Source organism: Mycena indigotica (assembly GCF_014461135.1).
Source record: "Mycena indigotica strain 171206Taipei chromosome Unknown Mind.scaff0002, whole genome shotgun sequence".
In the NCBI taxonomy this organism is placed as follows: Eukaryota; Fungi; Basidiomycota; class Agaricomycetes; order Agaricales; family Mycenaceae; genus Mycena; species Mycena indigotica.
The window spans coordinates 2454396-2476880 of NW_023503001.1; the positions used below are offsets into that span (position 1 = coordinate 2454396).

Below are 22485 nucleotides of genomic sequence, written 5' to 3' on the forward strand. Positions count from 1 at the left end.
GCGGCCGGCCGCGCGGTCGGGAGCGCGGAGCTGGTGCAGCTTACAGGCGGTGAGTGGCGAGTACAGGCAAGTTGTGCTGGGCACTGATGAGGGGATACAGATCATTTTGACGCGTTTGAGGGGAATGTGGACTGGCAGAGGGCGGTGGAGGCGCAGATCGCGTTTTTGCAGAAGCATGTGCCGACCCAGGTATGAGTTCGTGACCGATGTCCGTTTTCTGTAGCAATTCAAGGAGATAATGAGCTTTCAAAGCATGGAGTACTTGTGGGTGAAAGCGCCGATATCTCTATGAACAAGATGTGATGCTCGTCGTCATGGAATTCAGCTGCTCTGAAAGTTGTGAGATTCGAGTTCAATGGACGACGAAAGATCGGCGGTGTTGTCGATGACAGGGACTTGCTTCTCACTCTCCAATAATAAGTACACGAGATGCCTTTCCCAGTTATCATTCAATTGCATGCTGTTCAACTGAGGTGCAATTGGGTGCTGTGGTCCAACAGCGATGATACATTCCAAGGACTATTAGTACTAGCACCTGAAGGGTGGAGCATGGCCCGGGAATTCCTGTGGCAAATTCCAAGTATTCTTGGCTGATTTTTAAAATCAGCTGCTAACACACCCTACTGCCACTGAGGATCAAAACCCCTCGAGATTGTCGTGCTCGGGACTTGCAACAGACAAGTTACAACTAGGATGTTCAATCCTTACGGCCTTGAGTACATATTGAGTTGCCCATTTGTTTTATCTGGGAGTACATATAGCGAGCTATCAAGCCGCGTATCTATAAGAAACTAGAGTACAATAGTAGCGATAAATACAAAACAAAAAAAGTACAGTAAGGTAAAATAACTTCATGTCAATACAGCGTGTACACCGTCCAGCGCGCGGGTTTTGATTTTGTCTGAGATGTCAAATCTCGAGCAGCTCGGCGTGGAACTGCCGCCAGTCGATGGCGCCAATCGGGTCCTCCTCCTCCTCCTCCTCGCCCTCGTCCAGCCGCCCCCCACTCCTCCTCGTCCGAATCCAGCCGCACAGAAACGCGCGAGACGGGCGGCAGCGGCCACTCGCTCAGGTTCACGCTCCAGCTCTTCGGCGCGCGCGCATACACTGGGCGCTGGAAGGAGGGCGTCGGCGACGGCCGGGGCCGGGGCCGGGGCCGGGACCCCGTGACCAGCCCGGCGAGCGGCATCACCGGCAGCGACAGCCGGCGCCGCTTGCGCTCGTCCTTCCAGCCCGACGTCCACTCGTCGCCCTTGCCGTGGCGCTCGAATTGGCTTTGCGACAGCGATCGCGACGGCGCGTGGACGGTCCTCTTGTTATCGCCCGCAGTACTCGTCTTCTTGTCGCGCTGTAAGTTCAGGCCGTTGAGCAGGGAGCTCGACAGCCGGCGGGCATGCCTCGCCGCTGTTGCTGCTGCCTTTGCGGGGGCCGCGGCCATCGCTGGCGCCCCGTGTGCGTCCTCGACGCCGACCTCGACGGTGAAGAACGACGACGAGCACGGCGAGGCTCCGAACGGGTCCACCTTTTCGTAATCGCTGTAAACAAGGGCGCGCAATTCAAATGAGCAATCTATCACACACGAACAAGAGGCGAACAAGGGGAAGGACGTACCGGACGAGATAGACGCTGTCGCGCTGGGCAGCGCTCGCCCTGCGCGCCGTCGTTGTTGCGGGTGACAGTGGGCCGGCGGATACTGACACCGACACCGACCGCCGCCGATCCCTGTCCCTGTCCCTGTCCCGGTCGCGGCCGCCCAGAATGCGCACGGGGAGGTCGATCAGGGAAGATCGCCGATTTCGTGCCTTGGCCTCTGGCACCGCATTTTCGACGGGGGGAGAGGGGGGCTGCGCTGGCTTGGGGCCGGCGCGCGGACGACGAGGATGCGAGGCCCCGCAGCACGTGATACCGCGCAGAAGCTTTGGCGGGGTTGGCAGCGGTCGGTGAGGCTGATTCAGCGGTGGCGCGTGAGCTTTGTGAGCCGGAGCGGGCGCGTGCGATGGCGCGCAGCCCGCTGGAGAAGAACTCGGAATACGAGCTGAAGCGTTGGGAGGGGAGGGAGGAGGGGGCGGTCATGCGGGAGATGCGGCGAGCAAGGGCGGAATCGGGGCACGGGTTATATACTGAGTAGAGAGAGTGTTTTTATAGACCGGCCAGGCGATGCGATGCAAATGCCAAATGGCCCGATGGGATCATGCAGCAAAAGGGGGGTGGGAGCCGCGGAGGACCCAAGCAGATAGGGATGCCCATCCAATTAGACGGTGGGGTCCGTGGCGCGCACTCGACATCATCGCTCTTGGGCCGCAGCAGCAGCCCCGACTCAACGCTAACTGAAGCGCCGCGACCAGAACACCGAACACTGATGGAATGATAACTGAGGGAAAGGTATCGAGGGGCCACACTGTTACCAGCCGGTGCTGGGATGGGAGATGCGCCTGAGATCGACGTGCTATGTCCCTGATCATCTCGAGGCGCGGCGCGGCCAACCAGCGGCAGGAGCTGCCCTCTGTCCAGCCACGAGAAGACACGAAGTCGATGGTGCGGTCCGTGATGCAAGATGCAAGATGGAGTCAAGACGCCGGACGACGATTCACAACAAGAACAGTCATTCGTGTGATTGGAGGTAGGTATTATGGGGGGGAGGTACATGCGGGAGAAGAGCGATAAACGATCCCCCTGGCTAGGGCTGGCGCGGCCTGATAGCGAATGAGCGAGAAAAGGGCAGTAAACGGGTAAGGACTCACCCGGCGGGTCTACGAAAAGACGGACATTGGACAAGCTTGCCAGCGTTTAGTCGCGAAAAACTGTCTGTTTGTTCAAACAACTCACCGGTGTCACCTCTTAGCGCTACCGCTGGCAGCTGCCGCTGCATTCTGGGCGTTGGCCTGCGCAATCATGTCCTTCTGGGCAAACGCTAGTCTGCGCCGCTCATTGAAATACTTGACCTGCCAAATTCCGTGATCAGCCAGCCGTCCGCCCCAAAACGGCTGGTAAACGCTCACCCAGCTCTGCGCACAACTCCTTTCATACACCCGGTTCTCCGCCCTGCACACCTTCGGGCCCTCGCTTCCCGGCCGCACCACGCCCGCCGAGTCCAGACACGCGTAGTAGGCGTCGCGGGCGTCCCAGCACGCCTGGCGGTCTTGGCGCGTGGGCAGAGGCGGCTCTTCCGCGGCAGACGAGAACGGCCACCAGCCCATGATATCAGAGCGAAAAAAAACGCTTGTGGCGTGACGTCACGCGTTGGCGGAAGGAAGTGCAGATCTTTCGTCGTCCAGAACTCAGTTCGCCCGCGCCTCAAAGCCACACGTAAATCTCGCCCGTTTCCGCTCGCGGGTCCGCGCCCGCGCGCTTGGGTATCAGCATCACGCATTCCTGGTATCAAGATGCGTTCGCGCGCAGCCAAGGGGCGATGCGCGAAGCTCTGGCCGCATTGGCAACCTGTAAGGCGCTGGGTGGCACGACTGATTGGGACTGCACGTTTTCCGCCGCCAGCTCGCACGGAAGGGCGGGAATCAGGCAGATTTCAGAGCCCTTCTTCCGCCCATCGAACTTGGACTATCAGCCAGGTGGTACTAGTACCATTGTTCTGCCACTTATCACCGGGCCGCGACCTTCCTCAAGGCAGAGCCAAGTATACCGCCGTCCGAAGTATTCTCCCTCAGGGTCACGGTGCGAGTCTGTAAAGTAAGTTTCCTGATGACACCGGAACGACCTCGTTCCGCTCCACCGACAGCTGCTAGGAGACCGCAGACGATCTGGCGGGCAGCGCTCCGCCGTCGCCCGTGCGGGGCCCGCTTCCAGGAGCCTCGCATGAATTCGGAACATCCTCTCGATCTCGAAAAAAATTTTGGGGGTTCGTCTTCTCCCCCTCGACAAACGGCGGCCTGGTCTGGACCGCGACCATACCCACACTCGAAGCCCTTTCCGATTCCCGACCCTCTCGGGCAGCCCCCTCTGCCTCCTCCAGGAACGAAAAACGACACTCACCCCCATTAGCCTCACAGTTCACTAGTACTGACTACAAAGATGGTCATTGCAATTAGTCGTATTTCAGTACGTGTGTAGCGTGTGGGGAGGATTCTATACGTATACAACCTCTGGAGGGGGATTACATTTGCCTTCTACTCAGAAAAAGAATGAATGCAATAATAAAAAGAAAAAAGAAGGAGCCCGTCAACTTGCATTGGCATTACGCCATTAGCTCCCTCAGCGCAGCCACATGCACTTGACACCGCTCCTCGATATCTGCCTTGGTTACCGACGCGCGCAGGTCCGCCTCGCCCTAGAGCACAAAAAATGAATATACCCAATTCAAGGAAAAACACCAGAAAAAACGCACCTGCAGCAGCCGATCCGCCTGCCACATCCGTGTAGGCAAATTCTCCAACGCGACATAGACAGCAGGCACCGACTGTGCCTGAAGCAGTTCTGATTCACCCGTCTTCACGATCGCAAGTGCCGTTCTGAAGAGGACGGGGAGGCCGTCGATCAGGAAGATGTCCCAGACACGGAAAAGAGTCTACATTGACGTCAGTTTAGGCTAAATCAAATCAGGGAAGGAAATCGACCTCGATAGGCAGACAATCCGTGAATAGCGACAGGAACCACGAGAAACAGATCGCGGGCAGGTCGACGCCAAGGTCCGCAAGGTGTGTGTGAAGCTTGGGAGAAAAGTCCTTGATGTAATCAAGCAGCACAAGCGGACATGCTCGCGACGGAAGCAACGACGGCGAGAAAAAGTCTTCAGGAAGAATCCGCTCGACGATGGCGGAAAGCGCCCAAAATGCTTCCTCCTCGTCTGCATGTACGAGCAGCAAAGTCGAGGTGACCAAGTTCATGCCCTGGCAGTAGCCCACTGTCGGGTTCCGTCTATGTCAACTTTCAGTCAAGGTAACATTTAGGGAAGGAGATACCCTCACCTGCTATATGCGGTCAAAACCCTCCGGAGCTTAACCACTCCCGCGCCATCCCCACCAAAGAACACATTCAGCGGCATCGTCCGGCCCACGTCCTTCTCAATTTCCACCAAAACACCTTTCGCCTCCTCCCCGTTCTGCAGCAACAGGTCATTAAACATCCCCGGTTCCATCATCTCCAGCGCCCCGCTACATTCCAGCCACACCTTTGGCCGATACACCAACGGGATCCCACTTTTGACCAGTCTGTCGAGCTCCTTCCGTTCGTCGCGGTTGGCCAATTGTGCAAATCCGATCAGACCTTCAGTATGAGCCAGCTCGTCCGCCTCGTCAGAGGTACCCAGTCCAAGGATTGTGGCAGCGGCCTTGACTACTTGGGACTGTGCCGTTATCCGTGCCCGGCCACGCTGTTTGACAAACACATCCCATTCCCGTCTTTGTAAAGTTTGTCGCTCGTCATGCAATGTTGTCAGTGCATCAAGCAATCGACGGACAGTAGCTGCACATGCATGGCGCGGAGAATCTGCCGTTACAGCCAATATCGCAAAGCTTGGTTGCGGCGCGGGTGTTGTCGCCGTTGCCGAAAACAATCGAAAGTCGTTTGGACTTTGCCGAAGTCTTGGATTTGACACTCATGTTGTCCGGCGAGTTGCTGTCCAACGAGCCGTCGTCCTCCCCGCCACAGTCGCATTCCGTCCTTACAATCTCAATGCTCCGCCCATCCTCCATCTCGTCATTATCGTCCTCAACACGGTCCGCAATTTTGACCCCCGTCAAACAAGCTGGTGCTGCACAGCCACACTCTTTGGCTCGTCTGAGCAAAAGGACATCATACTGCGCAATGTCATAAACAAAGCCATATCGATCCGTTAATGGCTCTTCCACCCCATTCGCAGTAGGCGCAGACCGTGCAGCAGCAGCAGACGGAATTGGGATCGAGAAGCGAAAATCGCGTGCTGTAAGCGGAGTATATGTCCGGGAAAGATATTGTGTGGGCGGTTTAGCCATTTGCGGGATGATCGATTCGAGCGGTACTGAAGGTGCCCTCTTCGTAACTGGGGCCTGTTCCGTTGCCGTAGAAGTAGTCGATTGGGTTTGGGCTGATGAGTTATCCGATGGTGCTGCAATAGGTGCTTTCGCCTTTCCAGATATAAGACCAGCAAAAAGCGGGGCGGGATTAGCTGCATTGGCCATAATTGCAGCGGCAGATTTCCTGCCACTCCCGCTTGTCTTGCCCCGAAACCCCTCCTGGCTGGCGATTCCCGCACTACCCAGCGCCCGGCTGAGCGTTTGTATCGCCTCCGCAGGTGAAGTCAGTGGTGGACTAAGAACTGCGATTGGGCCATCAGCAGAGGTATCCACTTCTGTAGCAGCCCGTCGTTCCCGATCCCGTCGTTCTTTCGTGGGATCCCGCCAAACGAGACCCTCATCACGAGCATTTCTGACTAGCTCCAGCGCCAGTCTCGCAATGAGCGGCTCTGTGTCCTGTCCGCCGTCAACAAGAATGCTTGATGGTTCCGCTGTCATGACACGAGTGGCGTTTACAATAGCTCGTATCGCTGACCCTTGAATGAGCGGAGTAGAAGGAGCATCTGACTCTCTTGTCCATGCTGTAGATACCCCGGTTGTCGAGGTACCATCTGAATTATCGAGTATTGTCGTTAAATGTGGAGCAGCCGCGATTATAGGCGAAAAGGGAGGTGAAACCATTGAGGCGGGCGTGTTGGCACCTAAATCCGTGGAATGGATAGAAGCATTGTCGGATAATACAACACTTTGTCGGCTAGAACTCCCCATCGAGAAGCTCAATGTGCCAAATACGCTTCGCACTGTCCTTCTGCGGTTGCCGTTGATAGGGTTTGCGGTAGGCGCTCGTGGAACGGCAGTGGCACCAACTGTAGAATCGTCCGTTTCAACAGATGAGTTGCTTTTCGGGGGAGATTCGAGGGGAGGAGGAATGGCGGGCTTTGAGATGGATCGCGGACGACTTTTGGTCCACCATGTGCCAACCCATTCACCCATAGAAGGTCTGTCGGGACGGGGCCTAACGGTTGTTTGATTGGAGTTATCGCTAGTTGTTGCTGGATCGTCGCTAGTCGGGAACTCGACAGAAGGGGAGGTCGAAGCACTGGTATTGTTTACAATGGGGGTCGGCGTCGCGGGTTCTTCTTTGGGTAGACTTCGAGGAAGAGATACATCATCTTCGAGAGCCTCCGTCAGCGACTCTTTCAAAGACTGAACAAATTCGTGATCAGAGTGAAAATAGAGTGAATAGTAAGACTTGCGCACCAAGAAGCTCTGCTGCCTTCTCACATGGTGCTTCTCCTCGTCATCGTCTGTGAACACAGATTGGATGACCCTTCTCGCAACTTCCCTCTCTGACAGTATCTGAAGCTCGTTCACCAGAGCCTCCGCCCTTTCCCTCCTCGCGGCCTCCTTCTCCTTCAGCGCTTCCCGCCCTTGTTCAAGCTCGACACGCGCCTTGGAAAGGTTGTGCAGTGCCTGTGACAGAATTCGCAATGCAGAATGGTAGGGTTGTGAGGGTGTTTCTGCCGGGGAAGTGGTAGGACTCAGCCCAGCAATCGCAGACTGGATTTCTTCATCTGAATACGAGTGCCAGGGCTTGTCCAGCACCTGGGCTCGCAAGATGGGGTCATCGTCGGGATGGGTGTCGTGGTCTTGCGAAAGCAATATGCCTGGGCGCTGGTCGGCGCTTCCAACGATGAACAGCGGCGGCGCTGGCCGACTGTCATGGGCGTGGCTATGTTCTTCGTGGTCCCAGAGAACGGACAGCGAGCTGGTGGATGCCTTCGTCTTGGGGCGCTGAAGGGACGAGCTCGTGCTTGACGGAATCTTGCTGTAGCCACGCACACTTCCGTCCCACGACGCCTGGGAGGCCCCATTCGTGTGTTGTTGCTGCTGCTCGAGCTGTGCCTTGAGCGCAAAGTAGTTGTTGTTGCTTGCCGTCGAGTGTCGCGATGACTCCGGTTCGTGGTGGTTGCCGCGATGCTTACGCGTCCTGCTGGATGGTGCTTCGTCAGGTAGCAGCGGGTGCTCCTGGACGGGGGTCTTGAGATGGATCGAGGCCATCTACATGTCCTCGAGGCGAAGGGAAGAGAGCAAAGTATGGCGCGTGACAACCAATTATTCCGTGGATACAAAAAAATCTTTCTAGTTACACTAAGTAATAAGAATAAATGCGATACTACATGATAATGCAGTTCTTCTTGTTATTAGCCTTCCTCTCTTTCTTCTCCTGCTTCTTCCTTGCCGCTTCCGCCTCAGCAAATTCGCGCTCCAACCTTCGATGTCGGTAATCCTCCCTTAACATCTGTGCACGATTGTCCTCCTCCGACTGGAGTTGCTGGGCGAGAAGAAGGTCCCCGGGATCATGGGCAACAAACATCCCGGCCTCGATTTCGGCCATCCGTAGAGCGTCTTCTGCGGTTTGGCCAGCATAATCCCCACCGACAGGGGTTGCACGGACGAAGTTGCTATCCACAAATGTCGCATTGTGTCCATCGACATCTTCAAAACGCTCCCAAACGACGGAGCGCTCGTGCAAGAAAACATAGTCGGTAACAAGGGAATAGAGGGCGGCATCAGAAGAGGCGGGTTTGTGTAGCACGGAAAGGTGGGAGTTACGGAATAACGCAACCAGAGAACCCGGTTCGAGAGTGGTGGCAAGGTGGAAAAGGCCGTGGTAGGTTAGTTGAGACTGTGTGGAATCAAGAAATTCTCGAATGACGATTGCTAAAATGTGAAATATGAGTGGGCTTAATCTAACTGAAGACAGCACAAACACACACCATTCTCTATTTTCTCCCGTTCCTCTGAAGTCCACTTTGCTGAAAACACTCCATTGCTGGTGCTGGGACCAGCACTACTTCCACCACTTCCACTACCAGATGCGACTGCTGGCAAGTCAAACTCGCTCAAAACGAGTTGCCCCTTGGCCGTGTGGTCCGCATCGGCTATATAGGTCACAGCCGTGTCATAGTCTTGTGCCTTGGAGGATATTGCTGTGGCCTCTGAGCTTTCTGGGTCAACAAGCCATCCATGCACAAGTGTGATTCCCGCCTGCTCGAAGAGCTTCAAAGCACCATCCGCACCATCTCCAGAAGGTCTAAATGACGTTGCACCAGTGAACAAGGGGTTGAGGTCCATGCCCTCTTGAATATTAATTCAGACTTCAGACCGGAAAGTATGACCGAGAAAGACATACTTTGTGTGAGCGGCATCATGGAGAGAGCAGCGGATATGTCGACATCTGGGACCCGCAGGAGCAGGTATTCCCCGACCAATTGTGCCAGGAACTCGTACGATACGCTTGGGCGGTCGGGCGGGAGAATCTTGATGTCGCCACGGAGAATCAGAATATTACCTAGCTCAGAGTCAGGGAGCAACTAATACGATATCGAGAGCATACATATAGCAATGAAGGAGCAGGGCCTAACGAGACTTGAGCTTTAAAAGTATTCAAAACGACAGCGACACACACCCATTATAATTTTGTGTGATGATCTTCACTTCTTGCTTCGTGTCGCCAACGCCGTAGCTGATAGTCTTGAGATGCCATACTTCCGCGTCGGACCCCAGTAGCTCAGCTTGGCTGGCGTGTGCAGACGACTGATGTTGTTGTATCGACTCGGGACGAGAGTGGGGGTCAGGACTGAGCATCGAATGGACACGTGATCTTCCGCAGCTTAACATTCACCGCCATGCAAAGGCAACTACGGAAGGCTTACGCGTCATGCCAAGCAACGACGAGACTCTCCTATCGCGCTGACACCATCTATCACTTCCAGCCCTACCGAAAAACCGCTCAAGAAAGTTTCCATAGACGGCGAACAATAGCGTTTTGATTAGGGTAACTCTTTCATCACCCTTTCAGACGCATGGTTTCAAGTTGTGAGCGTGGCGATCACATACTACCGACTCTGACTCTTTTAGATCCCTAGGGGCCACTCCCACGTTATTCTCTTGCTTTTTTCCGTATAAATACTGGTCGCCATCCATTCGTGGGACTGCATATCGAGCCCCCCTTGCCGGTGCAGCATGCCTAACACCATCCTTCGCGCCTCCCATGCCACGACGGAGTCATGCTATTCTGCGCAAAGTGGGGAAACCCGTTCGTGTCTTTCATCTTTCTGTATACCCAAAACTTACAAATTCTCTTCCAGGGCTCTCATTCAACCCACTCACACGACCGACCACCCCATCTCCAATTCGTAGTCAGCTTGCGACATCGTTGACACGCTTTTCGAGCTCCTGCACGAACCTCAGCCGCCCCGACTCTCCTCCCGCTTTCCGCGACCGCAGCATTTCCCGCCCCACGAAGATTCGCTCCCGCTCTTCAACACATTCAGAAAGCGAAAGGGTCCGCACTGTTGACCGCTCAAAGCGGGGTGTGTATTGGATTTGCTCATTCAAACATTGAAAGAACTTTTTCTGTAGACATCAATCGCTCCCTTGAGCAACCGAGTCCAACTCATTCGAGAAAAGAGCCACACCCATCGCCTGCCAACACGCTTCGGAATTTCTCCACAAATCCACCCAGCAGACCGACAACACCCATTTCCTTCCTGCATCGCAAGATCAACAATCCTACTCAGTCCACGAGTCAAGCGACAAATTACATGCCCTTCTCTGCGGTTTCACAACCTGACCCACTGTCCCCCACGCCGAGCATCATTCAGAGGTCACGACACAATACACCTCACATTCATTGGGATGGAGAGGCAGAACCTCTTAAAGTTCGAGGCAAAGATCGGCCAGAGCGCTCTGTATCCCCTTCCAGAGCAACACCAAATCTGCGGGTTCACCTGGGACGATGCTACTTTGAATTCGGCGTGGTCGAAAAGACACGATAGAACGAGTTATGACCTTCAAGTTACGAGAATTACGACCAACTTTTTTCAATGATTCGCGCTTCTACATACCTACCATTGCCACGACCACACACACACACAGTACTTACACCCACTTACTACTACAACGATAAAAAGTATTGTCAAAAGTATCGGCCAATGGCGATTACATAAGCACCACCACCTTCGCGAGGCCACGGCCATCTTCAATGGCGCCGCATACTAGGCGCATACCAAAGATACACGGATGGCATCTGAACCATCTATTTCCGTACTTCGGTTGACCAATGGCGTCGATATGATAAGTCTGTAGCAACCCGAACTGCTTGTACCAGTCATAATCTGAATCCCGGGCCCGGGGGAACCTAGACACCTTTTACCACCACTGTGGAGGATGTCGGCTCACCAGCGAACATTTGAAGGTGCTTAACTGCTTCTTACCAGCCAGCCCCCTCAAACAACACCTACCCTTGATAACCTCTTCATAGGAAAAACCGTTATCGTCACCGGTTCTTCGCGGGGTGTTGGGGCAGAAGTTGCGCGGGACCTCGGCAGACAAGGCGCAAACGTGGTCGTCAACTACGTCTCTGACGCTTCCGAGCTGCTCGCGGCGGACGTCGTCCAGGCCATCGTCGCCGCCGGAAGCAAGGCCATCGCTGTTCAGGCAGACACCTCCACTGTCCCTGGCGGCCAAATTCTCGTTGATGCAGCCCTCGAAGCATATGGGCAGATCGACATCCTGGTCCTCAATGCTGCCAAGGCCGCCGCCGTCCCCCTGGCCACCATGGAGGTAGCGGATTACGACCTGCAATTCGATACCAATGTGAAAGGGCCTTTGTTTCTCGTGAAAGCGGCGGCGCCGTACTTGCCTCGACGTATGTTTCCAGTTAGCTATAATGTCATCTAGATTGTCGCTAAACGAATTCAGCGGGAGGCAGGATCATTTTTTATTTCGTCAGTATGGGTCATAACCCCTGGTCAGCCTCAATGTTTGTCGTTGGAATCATGCAAATGGCTAATCGGGGCTTGCAGAGACACCGAGCACCGCGATGCTTTATACCGCTTCTAAAGGAGCCCTCGAACAAATCTCACGCTTGTTGGCCAAAGATCCCGACATCGGCGGAAAAGGCATCACCGTCAACACCCTCGCGCTGGGTGCAGTCGACACGGACATGCTGCGCCGAAACGCCGCACACATCCTGCAGCAGCTGGCGGAAAAGGTCCCCACCAAGAGAATCGGGGAGGTCGGGGACATTGCACCAGTTGTCGCATTTATCGCCAGTCCAGCTGCCCAGTGGGTGAATGCGCAGACTGTGCAAGTGAATGGGGTACGATGTCACGAACAAGTGTTTGTTAAACTTTGTTTAGCTGACGCAATGTACACAGGGTTGGGCTTGAGGCATATAAGGATGCATTTTTTTTTAAAAAAAGGGGACAATATATGTTTAGGAATACTGTACATAGTGCTTATTACTTGTGTACTATGACTACCTTGTACTTGTAGGCTCGAAAACCAAGGTTAACTTTTGGCACGGCCAACTTTGAGCCTCGGCCGCCATGCGATATCTGAGCCATCCGTTGTCTTGATCTCTGGCCGTCCTGCATTAACACAGCGCTTTAGCAAACCCTCCGCAGCACCAACCCAGAAGTTTTGAGCGATGCCGCGCCTGGAGCCAGAGTGCCATGAGCTTCATTTCAGTAAAATTGAACTTTAGGAAACACACTCGTTCGTGGGCCAGTCCAAACCCTCCAAATGAATTTCGCGCAACCGTGGTAGTGAGCCAAGCGATCGCGGCGTTGTCGCAAAGAAAGTCGCCCATGGATTAGTTTGAGATTTGAGCCTCAGAATGTCGCTGCAATGCGAAGTTAGAAGAAAGACGAAAATTGAGGATCGAACATTGCGAAACACATACTCGGCATTTAAACTATGATTCCATTGTAAGGAAATCTTTTCGACAGCGCTTGAAACGCAATCGAACACTTGGGGAGGAGGTGGTTGTATAGCCTAGTTGAAAGTCAACAGGAATGCATGAGGTTAAGAAGCCTGGGACCATACGTCGAAAAAGCGGATATGTAGTGCGTGAGGACAATAATCCAGCAGACCTCTTGACAGTCGTGACTGGAGTGGGACATGCTCCGTATCAGCAACTATTCCCAAGGCAACTTCGAGCTCGAGGAGCTTGCTGCCATGAGCCTGGAGAAATGGCTCGCAGTGCGGGGCACCGTTAAACCGCGACTCAAAGAGCCTGACGTAAAGCAGTGCAGGGAGCCTATTTGAGATGTTAGTGCATCTTGAATCGACAGTCTGGGAATCCTACTTCGCATAGGACAGCGCAGAGACGAGCGACTCGTCGGCGCCGTATAAGGTCAAGTGCTCGAGCTTGGGAAGTGCATTCTCGAAAATCCTCCACGTTTCATGACGAGAAAACCTGATTCTGAAGCCACATTCTAGCACCCGCAGGTTCACAAGATCCAATAATAATGTTGGAGATTGCAGGGGTACGGTGTCGGGGATGAAACTATATGTCGTCGTGAGACTGAGCTTCCGTAGGCATGGGCCAATTTTCGAGAGGAGAGATACACAAATGTCAAACCAGGTAGGTGGCTCACCATCCATCTTGCGGAAATTCAAGCGATGGAATTTGGAGACAATCTCGGGATGGTTGTTGAGGAGCTCGTTCACGATTAGCGCTTCGGAATGTGTTAATGTGCAATCAGCGTAGCAATTGGCCAAAGCCGCTTTCTAACGAATGTCATGTCAGCGACAATGCATCAAGTAGAGCGGCTTGGGAAAGGAACCAACGTAGAATGTTCTGGAGACACCGAGAAACGGAAGTTTGTGTTTGTGCGGAGCATTGTGGAATAAGAAGATTGATACGCGTGACCAGATGAGCTCCTGCACCAGTTGTGGTACTCCTTCCAGCGGATATTTTGCTCTGGCTCCTGTGGGATTATTTACTAGAGCGTCCGCGGGCCCAGGGACATTGTTTCTGCATAACTCGGTTTAGCCAGTGGAAGAAAGATGTCGAACACAGAACTAGGCTACTTACGCGATATTGTGTGCATAGCCGTCTTGCAATTCGTACCGCAGGATGGCATTCACTGCCGCGCGCTTGACAACGGGTTGGGAGTAAGCCGAACGGATTTCGATTATCTGAAGAGGACAACCCTCGAGGTGGTCGTATGCACTGTCGATGCCATATTCAGATTCCACAAGCAGCTTTCGTAGCCGTTTAGCCGCTGCCAAGGCATCGAAAAAGATGACGGCGCGAGGGGCCCATTCGTTACCATGATAGTCGTAGTTGCATTCGAAGGTGACCTGTTGTTTTCAGGAGAAGTTAGCTCCAAGGCCAAAAACACGCGGAGTTCACGTACCAGGTTATCCCAATTCTCGCGGATAGCCTGGGCGAGCACTTCAAACAACTTGACCACCAGCTTACTTGAGGGGGCGCGTTCGTTTTGGTCGTTGACGATAAGTCGTGCAGGATTGATGAGCGGAAGACCTTTACAAAACCCAACCGTGCTGTCATAAGCATAGAGGTCGAGGTTAAGATAGAGGTCGGCCACGTTTGGCGTTCGGCTGAGGATGTTATAGATAGGCTGCCCATATCCACCCTCGACTCGCAATTTCTTTATGAAGCGACCAAGATCCGGGTTCTGGGTAAGGGTGCGTCCAAGAGCAGCGGCTTGAGCCTTCGACCGAATGACGACCACATGGTACAGCAATGGAGTTGCGACCCGCAGCCACGATTTAGACACAAGGAGGTACGCTGAACTCGATTCGGCGTAGATCGCAAACGGCGAGTGAGTGCCAACGTCGGCGAAGGCCGCGTCGGACACTTTAAGTGCGGGGGTAAGAATCTCGGAAAGGAGCTCGTCCGGAAGGTGATGGTTTCTCATCAGGAGGTGCACATGACGTGACTCAGCGTGTGCGTCACTCAGGGTCCGAGCGGCCCGGCAAGGTCTCGGCCCGAAACAGATATGGCGAATCAACGGCGGGTCCAATGTTTTGTAGGGTCCTTGTTGACAGGTAGCAGAAGTAATGCCGCACTTTCAGATGAGTGCCCAGGCCCCACTTAACAACATTAGCAGCAACAAAAGGCACGGTTTCCGTGTTAACGCACTGGCGACTGCAACTGCCAGCGTCAACGGCTGCATCTAAGTAACTTCAAGTTGAATTGTCAATATCAACGGCAAGGCCGTGATCATCCATGTATGCCTAGACTTTGCCTAGACTACATAGGCTGGCCGTGCCGTACAATATTTGCCCTTATAACTTTTGTTGGTTCATTATGTAAGTTCTTATCTTTGACTTCACCTTAAAAGGCAAAACCAAAATTTCCTTTCCCAAACACTTTCCGAATGCGGTTTATCAGTCGGACTGCGAAATAATGGATGCCCGTCGCCCTTGCGGAGCGATCAAAACTTCTCGTCTCACGCTCCCATCGCCAATCCGAAGTGCAGATTGCTGGCGCTAATCAGCGACAATTACTATGAAAGGCAATTTTGAGGTGTTACAAGGAATAGCGTCACGACGGCTCAAAGTCGTATAAAAACTGGCCTGCTAATGGCGTCTGAAGGATCCCAGGGGCCCTACACAAGACTTCCAGCCCTCCCCAGCCTCTATAGTCTTTGACCCACAACACGTGCATATTGGTTAGACGTCGGTATGTTGGTGTTTTGCCTACTCTGCTTGTCTTGGAACGCTTTGTTGCGATCGTTTTCGCCGTTTCTATTTCCCATCTGCAATCGATTCGCTCGGTTTACCCACAATCGACACGTGTACTTACTTAGATGTCCACACTTTTATACTATTTTCTGCTGCTGTTCTTGTCGCTGGCGACTGATGATTTTCATAGAGACATGGCAAACAATTTCATGCATGCCTCGCTTCACGGGTTACACATCAACCAACAACGGACGCCCACATTTGCGGTCCGGCCCGGCCCAATTGGGCAAGATCATGGCGCGCGTGATGTATCTGACGGGGGGAGAGGCCGTGGACATTATGCTCAAGACCCGCCATATATGCCTCCGCGAGGGCAGGATGGACTTGTGGTGCGTTGAACATTGTGTGTATTCTCAGACTAGTAGCTGAGGCAGAAAGTAGCCGTTGCAAGCCCATCCCGCTTACCATGGACATGGTCAAGTGTACTTGGGCCACCAGGCAATATCTCCTCCAGGATACGGCAGTCCCTATCCTGGCTCTCGCCCTCCTTCGTCGACACTTCCATTCACTGGCCAGCGGTCTCCACCTCAGCCATTTACTCCAGCACCCGCCGGTATGATCGGGTCGCCGTCTGATCCAGGTCCATATTTGCGCCAAAAGCTCAACCTTCCTCCGAACGTTCCCGTCACTCTCGCAGCGCTCCCCGACTTCCCGCCCGATGTACCACCTAATCTTTCTCTCTCTTTGCTTGCCCAAGTTGCGATCTATGGGAGCCCGCGCAAGCAATTGACCCTGCACGAGATACACCGAGCCATCGAACAGCGATACGAATATTTTCGCCATGCGGAGAAATGGAAGGTGAGCATTTTTCGTGTGGTTTTTTTGCGCGTCTAAAGATGTTAACGCAGGACTCCCTTCGTCATGTGTTGTCTTTGAGAAACCCCTTCCGCAACATTGAACGGCCAATGCAGGAGCCGGGAAAGGGCGGGTATTGGACCCTCGACTTTTCGGAAGGGGAGGGGAACAAGCGTGTCCGCAAACGAGGGAAAAGTACCGGCCCCAGGAAATATGACCAAGAAAGTGGTGAAGAAGGCGACACAGACGTCGAGTCGGGCAGCGAGTACGAGGATCATCGCCCGTATGGCCATCTCTATGTCGATACTGCCTCGCGGATTCAGCAAGAGTTTTCTCCGACGCCGTCTCCAAGCAGTTCCAGCTCTCGCTCCAGCGGTGGGATACCATCGACAGTAGCTCCAGGACCAACAATTTTTCGTCGCGCCACCATGTCTGCTTCTCATCCTTACCCGCCCTCTTTCCCTTCCCATCCACCAACACACTTACAGCACCAGCAAGGGCCTGTTCGCGACTCCAGGATGTTACGAGGCCACTCCTCATTGCCCCCGGCCCACGAGCAAGGCGTGCCACGTGGTGGCCAAGGCGACAGGCCATGGTCCCCAGGGCGGGCTTGAATGCGAATGGTGGCGAGTCGTTTTGTATGGCAAAGATAACGAGCTCCATCTGACGAGGTCTATTTCAGGGATGTCGGTTGGACAATGCCAGATCGCCTTCCACTAGCCAGCAACTGGCACATATCTCCAGATATACGCTCAAAACATCTAGCGAAGAACCCCCAATTTCAGCAACCTTCTCCTTCTTGTTATAATGCACCCACCGTTCTAACTCGCTTTTCATTTTCCTTTGCTCAAAGCTCTTCCATCTCGTCTCTTGTTGTAGACTGCCTTGCTTCGAGTTCGTGCATTCGACCTCACCGCTATGCAGCCTTTAAACTATCTCTGTCAACGCTTTCGGAATTGCACTGCACACATAGCTCACCAAATCTCCCCGGCTCCCCTCCGAGCTGAACTGCATCTTGTTCATTCCCGATTTCACTCCCTTGGCATGTATCTCTTCACCACAAAAACAATGCTCGCCAAAGCCTTTGTAATACTATTCAGTTTGTATTCCTCGTTGTAACACATACCTGTTTGTACTTCATACAGAGTGCCTTCTAGGGTATTTCGCCGACTTGTATGCACTGTTGTGACTCTTTGTCGTGGGCTTGAATGAGCTTTCTCGTGACGGGGCACGATCCGTTGGCGGGGTCACACTGTGATCGTCACACGTTTCGTGTCCCGGGTGCACGAACGATCGAGTGTGACTCCAGACACCCCTAGGCCGGCTCCATAGACACTTGGCACACCCTGTAATATGTTATTTCCGTGAAAATTTGTCCAAAAAAAACATATGGCGATCACTTTTGGGCTGAATTTGGCAGCCGGCCGCTGGGGCCGAGGATCCGACAGCGACAATCAATATTACGTCTTGACCTACCCATCTTCTCGCCTTTCACGGCCCCGCCCGCCCGCCTACGTACGCCGCGGCACTCACTCACTCACTCACTTGCTTGTGCTGACTTGCGCACACAATGTCGGGTGCATCCACTGCAATGCCTATGCCTAATGGCATGACTCACGCCTCGCTTCTTGCAGCCAAAAGTGCTGAGCTGAAATTCTGGATCTTACAGACCAACGAGATGCAGGGCAAAAAAGCGCTCAAGGTCACGGGGAAAGTCGAGGATCTCCGTCAACGACTCGCGACATACTACGGCCTTGACTTGACAGTTACATCACAAACTGCAACAACACACACACCTGCCCCACTAACGCTTGACCAGCACATCATCGCTCGACAGTGGGAAGGATTGGCGGAGATGGGTCAAGAGTGGCTCAACACTACTGCAGAAGGGCGGGAATTCAGGCTGGTTAGAGATGTGGGAGCTCTTGGTGCGTTATCATACTCTTCTGTTTCTTACATTCACTACTGACACTAGTGTCTCTCCAGCTCTCCAGGATGGACCACTTGATCCTCCCTCCTCATCACGCTCACCCACGCCTGTCCTACTACGCATCTCTTCACCTCCGCTCGGTGCCAGAGCAGACACACAAATCATCACATCTCCGAGTCCCCTCCCAGTGCAACCACCACAACCACCTCAACAACACCTTGACTCCGAGTTGCACGGGCTTAGCAGCCTAGCTGAAGCCATTGAAGGCCTCAATCGAGTTCAAGGACTGAAGGATTCCGTGGCGCAAATCAAATCTGGTCTTGTCGCTTCAGTGCGCAGAAGGTATGGACCAAAAGATAAGTTGGTGGATGAGAGAGACAATAGTGAAAGCGAGGATTCCGATGCAGATGGAGTGCACAGCTCAAAGAAGAGACGTGGGAGAGGCGCTGACCCATCCTGGGAGAAGCACAAGGGTACACTCACAAAGCGAGAGCGGCTGGGCGGAATCTTGTACGGCAAACAAGATTTCGATGGTGATGAAGCACGTTTCTTCAAGTACTTCAAAATGCCTCATGATTCAGAGGCTGGGGTTGAAACCAAGCGCAAACGAGTGCCGAAGAATGATGATGGGTACCGTCCTTTCCGACGGGTTGTCGAAGCATATCCATGGTGTAAGAAAGACATCCAGGCCGAACGCAACAAGTCAGAATTGTTGAAGTAAGCGGGTTGGCGAACCCGAGTCATCGCCGAGAGATGACGTCAGCGGCTGCGCCATCACCGACGCTCGGCGCGTCGGGAATGTTCTCCCACTTTCTATTGACTCAGAATACAGAATATACTAGAATAAAGAGAGTAGTATAAATACTTGGTAGTCCTACTCTAATAAACATCGAATATTTTGTCTAGTTTCTTCAACAGGTTATGGGCCCCGGCACCTCACATTGGCCAAGCACCCCACAGTAGCGACACCACTTATTATCCCCTGCACCACCCTCCTCCGACACACAGCGACCACGCGATGGGACGGCTCCATGGAGCAGCCTTTTGGGATGTGATCCCTCTACGGCAATGGGCTGGCAGAGCAGCGGGAAAGAGCGGCGAAGGGAACGACACGTACCGGACACTCGATCACGGATGGCAGATGGCTCAGCATCGCCAGCACACGGACAGATGAGCATGGTCAGCACAGATCGGTCATCGACACAGCTTCGGGCTCACGGCCGGCGGCGCCGGAGCGGCATGGACTTGGCTTGGGATGGGTTACCGCCATGGGATCGCCAATGGGCTGGATCAGTTGGTTGGGACCTGGAATGGAATGGAACAGAGTCACGAAAGGGATCGCCACGATGGGCTGGATCACAGTCGGACTCGGAATTGGATGGACTTGAACTGGAACCGGGCCGGAGGCTACCGACACGACATGGGAATGTACTCGCGGACACGGACATGGACACCGAGGGCTTATGGGCCGCGGCAACGGATTTGGTATGGGCACGGCATGGACTCCGGGTTGACGCTGGCGCCGAGGGCGGCCAGGAAGGACCATAGGAACGGCCAAGCAGCAAACGGCACATGGGCAACAGACACTGGGATTTACAGTCAGCATCAGAGACTGCATGGAGAAAGGGGGAGTCTACAACACCACAAGAAAGCCTCTAACCCAGGCGAGGTATTCCACTGCGCACCATGCTTGCGAAAGCACGGCTCAACTTCGTGTTCGAGGGGGAGTGTTGAAGTAAGCGGGTTGGCGAACCCGAGTCATCGCCGAGAGATGACGTCAGCGGCTGCGCCATCACCGACGCTCGGCGCGTCGGGAATGTTCTCCCACTTTCTATTGACTCAGAATACAGAATATACTAGAATAAAGAGAGTAGTATAAATACTTGGTAGTCCTACTCTAATAAACATCGAATATTTTGTCTAGTTTCTTCAACAAGAATATTGGGGTCTTGATGGAAGGTTTTCAAGAGAGGTTTGGCATGAGCGCTGGGGTGAAAAGAACCGCTGGGAAATTTGGCGCGAGCTTGGATTAGAACGATATCAACGCAGAGAATAAACCAATACTACCCTACTTGTAGATAAGATATGAACTCACTTCATTGCAGTCGGTTTGGATGCACTCTCCAAAACGGACCCTCCAATTGGACTCCAATTGGACTCTTTGGACTGTCCATTTGGCCGTTACATTGGACTTTCCAACTGGAGGCAGAAACAGAAGGCTCCGATTGGACCCTCTTGGACACTCCAATTGGACTTATTAAGTACCAACAACGGAATTGTCCATTTGGTCTTTGCATTTGGACCCTCCAAGTGGAGACCGAAACAAAGGACTCCAGTTGGACTTCTTGGACTCTCCAATTGGACTGGTCAGAATCTCCAGGCCTTGTGCTGCGCGCAGACTTAATGGCTACCCTGTTTCCCTAGAAAGCTTCAGTGGGGGATCTGCCTATGGTATAAATAAGTACCAGCCAGAAGCAGCGCTGACATATTGTGTCATGTTGCCGCGTCGTGTCGTGTCCTGTTGTGTCGACGTGTTGATGTGTTGACTCCAATTGAGAGCTTTGGTCCTACACTTGGAGGTTCCAGTTGGAGCCTGTGTTTGACTCTCCGATTGGAGCATTTGATTCTTCCAATTGGAGTCACTCATCCAATACTCCAATTGGTGAGGCCAATTGGAGTCTCTCCAATCGGATGATTCAGATGCTCCAATTGGAGAGTTAATTGATGACTCCAATCGGAAATTTCAATTGGCCGGGGCACATTCAATTGCACAGCTGGTTGACAACATCAATTTCCCGTTTGCCCTCTCTACTTGACCATCATGCCTGACAAGGACGAACCCACTCGGATTGAAATACCATACACCAGAGAGTATCTCCGGTGAGTTATCCATTCTTCAATATATGCTAACGAGCATTTGTGACTGGAAACAGGGGACGAAACTGTGCAGAGCTTGTCAGATTCATTGACCGTCAATCCACCAAGTGGTCATCGGCATATCCGTATAGCATTACCGATGGAGCGAGGACTCTCACAGCAGCCCTGTTGAATACCCGCAATGGCTTTACCCGGGAAGCGACACCTCCTCTACCAGAGCCAGAAGACAATTCTAAGTCTGACAAGCACTTCGGCGAGTCCGACAACAACGAGAAGCTTGACAATAATCAGGTCAAATGAAAAACTACACTGAACGTTGGGACTGAGATTAGATACTAGATTGTCTCCGAAGTCAACATTAAAGTGTTCCTCGATGACAAGAGGTTCGGCGGAACCAAACGATCCGGTATCATTTCGATAGCAGTCGAGAAACAGGAAATCAACGGGCAAGATCTGTGGTGTGCGAACGCCCAAGAAGTCCTTGTTTCTATGCAGGGGTCAACGTTAAAGCTACAAGGTGTGTGCTACGTGCTAATCTTATCTTGCGCTGATCTTCCTTCAGGTCATAACGTTCGCATGCTGTGCCAGGACCCCGACGATCACGAATTTTGGACTGTATTCGCAACCTTCTCTACTGATACTCTGGACAAACCGACATTTACTCCCGGAATTGAATTTCTACCACTTTTTGTCAACAACCAACTTCGCTTGCAGGTGGAATCTGATGAAGTGAGTCTCAACGGTCTCAACGGTCGTATCTGAGCGTGATCTCATTGATTGACCAGCTTACATTCACTCCAAAGAAACGACGCCTCAGCTCCGACTCTGACAACGACAGTGATGACGCTGAACAGGTCTTCAGCACTCAAGATCCCAACGCTGTTCCCCTCCATCAGGCCAAGAAACGCCACCAAGTGAAATCAGTGGCTGAGCAAGCTAATGTCGCGTGGCTAGAAGGAGAGATTTCGAAGGAAAGTGGTTATAAGGGGTTTATCCGTCGTCGTGGAAGACAGATGGACAATCAAGAGGCCATAGAGCATTGGAATTTCATCGCGTTTGTCGGCGAGAAGTATCGGGACACTCAATTAAACAAGGTTTGCTTAAAAATTTAGTTATTCATGACACCACTGAAGGCCTTACAGACGACAAAGAAAGTTAAGAACTCACTGATTTGGAAGGCACTCGATATTGGGTCATCAACGTTCTATGCCGCTGAGACAGCGAGCAAGGTACTGAAGAATCACAAAGACTCCCCCGAGATTATCGAACGTCTCGAAGTCGAAGACGGAAGCACTCATTTATCAAGTTTCCTGTCTAAGTTTGCAAAGAATATCAAGTCACATAGCTAGGTTAGATAAACAAATACAA

The 22485-nt window shown here is 53.0% G+C and overlaps 9 protein-coding genes across 9 annotated transcripts; 5 read left to right on the plus strand and 4 right to left on the minus strand.

Moving 5' to 3' along the window:
• Nucleotides 1-2831: 2831 nt before the first annotated feature.
• Nucleotides 2832-3197, minus strand: MIND_00201600 (uncharacterized protein; the record flags this gene model as incomplete). Its single annotated transcript, XM_037358915.1, has 1 exon — nucleotides 2832-3197. The coding sequence occupies one exon, from the start codon at nucleotides 3195-3197 to the stop codon at nucleotides 2832-2834; it is 366 nt and encodes a 121-aa protein (XP_037224010.1).
• Nucleotides 3198-4189: 992 nt separating this feature from the next.
• On the minus strand, nucleotides 4190-8006 carry MIND_00201700 (GTPase activating rab protein; the record flags this gene model as incomplete). Its single annotated transcript, XM_037358916.1, has 5 exons — nucleotides 4190-4282; nucleotides 4340-4519; nucleotides 4569-4869; nucleotides 4920-5415; nucleotides 5450-8006. The coding sequence occupies 5 exons, from the start codon at nucleotides 8004-8006 to the stop codon at nucleotides 4190-4192; spliced, it is 3627 nt and encodes a 1208-aa protein (XP_037224011.1).
• Nucleotides 8007-8121: 115 nt separating this feature from the next.
• MIND_00201800 (MINDY-DUB domain-containing protein) lies at nucleotides 8122-9596 on the minus strand (the record flags this gene model as incomplete). Its single annotated transcript, XM_037358917.1, has 5 exons — nucleotides 8122-8669; nucleotides 8726-9088; nucleotides 9142-9300; nucleotides 9346-9368; nucleotides 9418-9596. 5 exons carry the CDS (start codon nucleotides 9594-9596, stop codon nucleotides 8122-8124), a joined length of 1272 nt encoding a protein of 423 aa, XP_037224012.1.
• Nucleotides 9597-9974: 378 nt separating this feature from the next.
• On the plus strand, nucleotides 9975-10789 carry MIND_00201900 (uncharacterized protein; the record flags this gene model as incomplete). The annotated part of the gene is made up of 3 exons (XM_037358918.1): nucleotides 9975-10047; nucleotides 10100-10324; nucleotides 10374-10789. The coding sequence occupies 3 exons, from the start codon at nucleotides 9975-9977 to the stop codon at nucleotides 10787-10789; spliced, it is 714 nt and encodes a 237-aa protein (XP_037224013.1).
• A 244-nt stretch (nucleotides 10790-11033) lies between these two features.
• On the plus strand, nucleotides 11034-12184 carry MIND_00202000 (uncharacterized protein; the record flags this gene model as incomplete). Its single annotated transcript, XM_037358919.1, has 6 exons — nucleotides 11034-11095; nucleotides 11156-11208; nucleotides 11275-11672; nucleotides 11715-11763; nucleotides 11819-12114; nucleotides 12173-12184. The coding sequence occupies 6 exons, from the start codon at nucleotides 11034-11036 to the stop codon at nucleotides 12182-12184; spliced, it is 870 nt and encodes a 289-aa protein (XP_037224014.1).
• Nucleotides 12185-12305: 121 nt separating this feature from the next.
• Nucleotides 12306-14686, minus strand: MIND_00202100 (F-box domain-containing protein; the record flags this gene model as incomplete). Its single annotated transcript, XM_037358920.1, has 8 exons — nucleotides 12306-12453; nucleotides 12511-12639; nucleotides 12700-12791; nucleotides 12843-13056; nucleotides 13105-13529; nucleotides 13590-13776; nucleotides 13837-14105; nucleotides 14162-14686. The coding sequence occupies 8 exons, from the start codon at nucleotides 14684-14686 to the stop codon at nucleotides 12306-12308; spliced, it is 1989 nt and encodes a 662-aa protein (XP_037224015.1).
• Nucleotides 14687-15664: 978 nt separating this feature from the next.
• MIND_00202200 (Winged helix DNA-binding domain-containing protein) lies at nucleotides 15665-16924 on the plus strand (the record flags this gene model as incomplete). Its single annotated transcript, XM_037358921.1, has 3 exons — nucleotides 15922-16068; nucleotides 16116-16313; nucleotides 16364-16924. 3 exons carry the CDS (start codon nucleotides 15922-15924, stop codon nucleotides 16922-16924), a joined length of 906 nt encoding a protein of 301 aa, XP_037224016.1.
• A 956-nt stretch (nucleotides 16925-17880) lies between these two features.
• Nucleotides 17881-18961, plus strand: MIND_00202300 (uncharacterized protein; the record flags this gene model as incomplete). Its single annotated transcript, XM_037358922.1, has 2 exons — nucleotides 17881-18238; nucleotides 18297-18961. 2 exons carry the CDS (start codon nucleotides 17881-17883, stop codon nucleotides 18959-18961), a joined length of 1023 nt encoding a protein of 340 aa, XP_037224017.1.
• Nucleotides 18962-21046: 2085 nt separating this feature from the next.
• MIND_00202400 (uncharacterized protein) lies at nucleotides 21047-22466 on the plus strand (the record flags this gene model as incomplete). The annotated part of the gene is made up of 6 exons (XM_037358923.1): nucleotides 21047-21120; nucleotides 21174-21408; nucleotides 21457-21634; nucleotides 21680-21846; nucleotides 21903-22211; nucleotides 22260-22466. The coding sequence occupies exons 1-6, from the start codon at nucleotides 21062-21064 to the stop codon at nucleotides 22464-22466; spliced, it is 1155 nt and encodes a 384-aa protein (XP_037224018.1). The 5' UTR covers nucleotides 21047-21061.
• Between the last annotated feature and the right edge of the window lie 19 nt (nucleotides 22467-22485).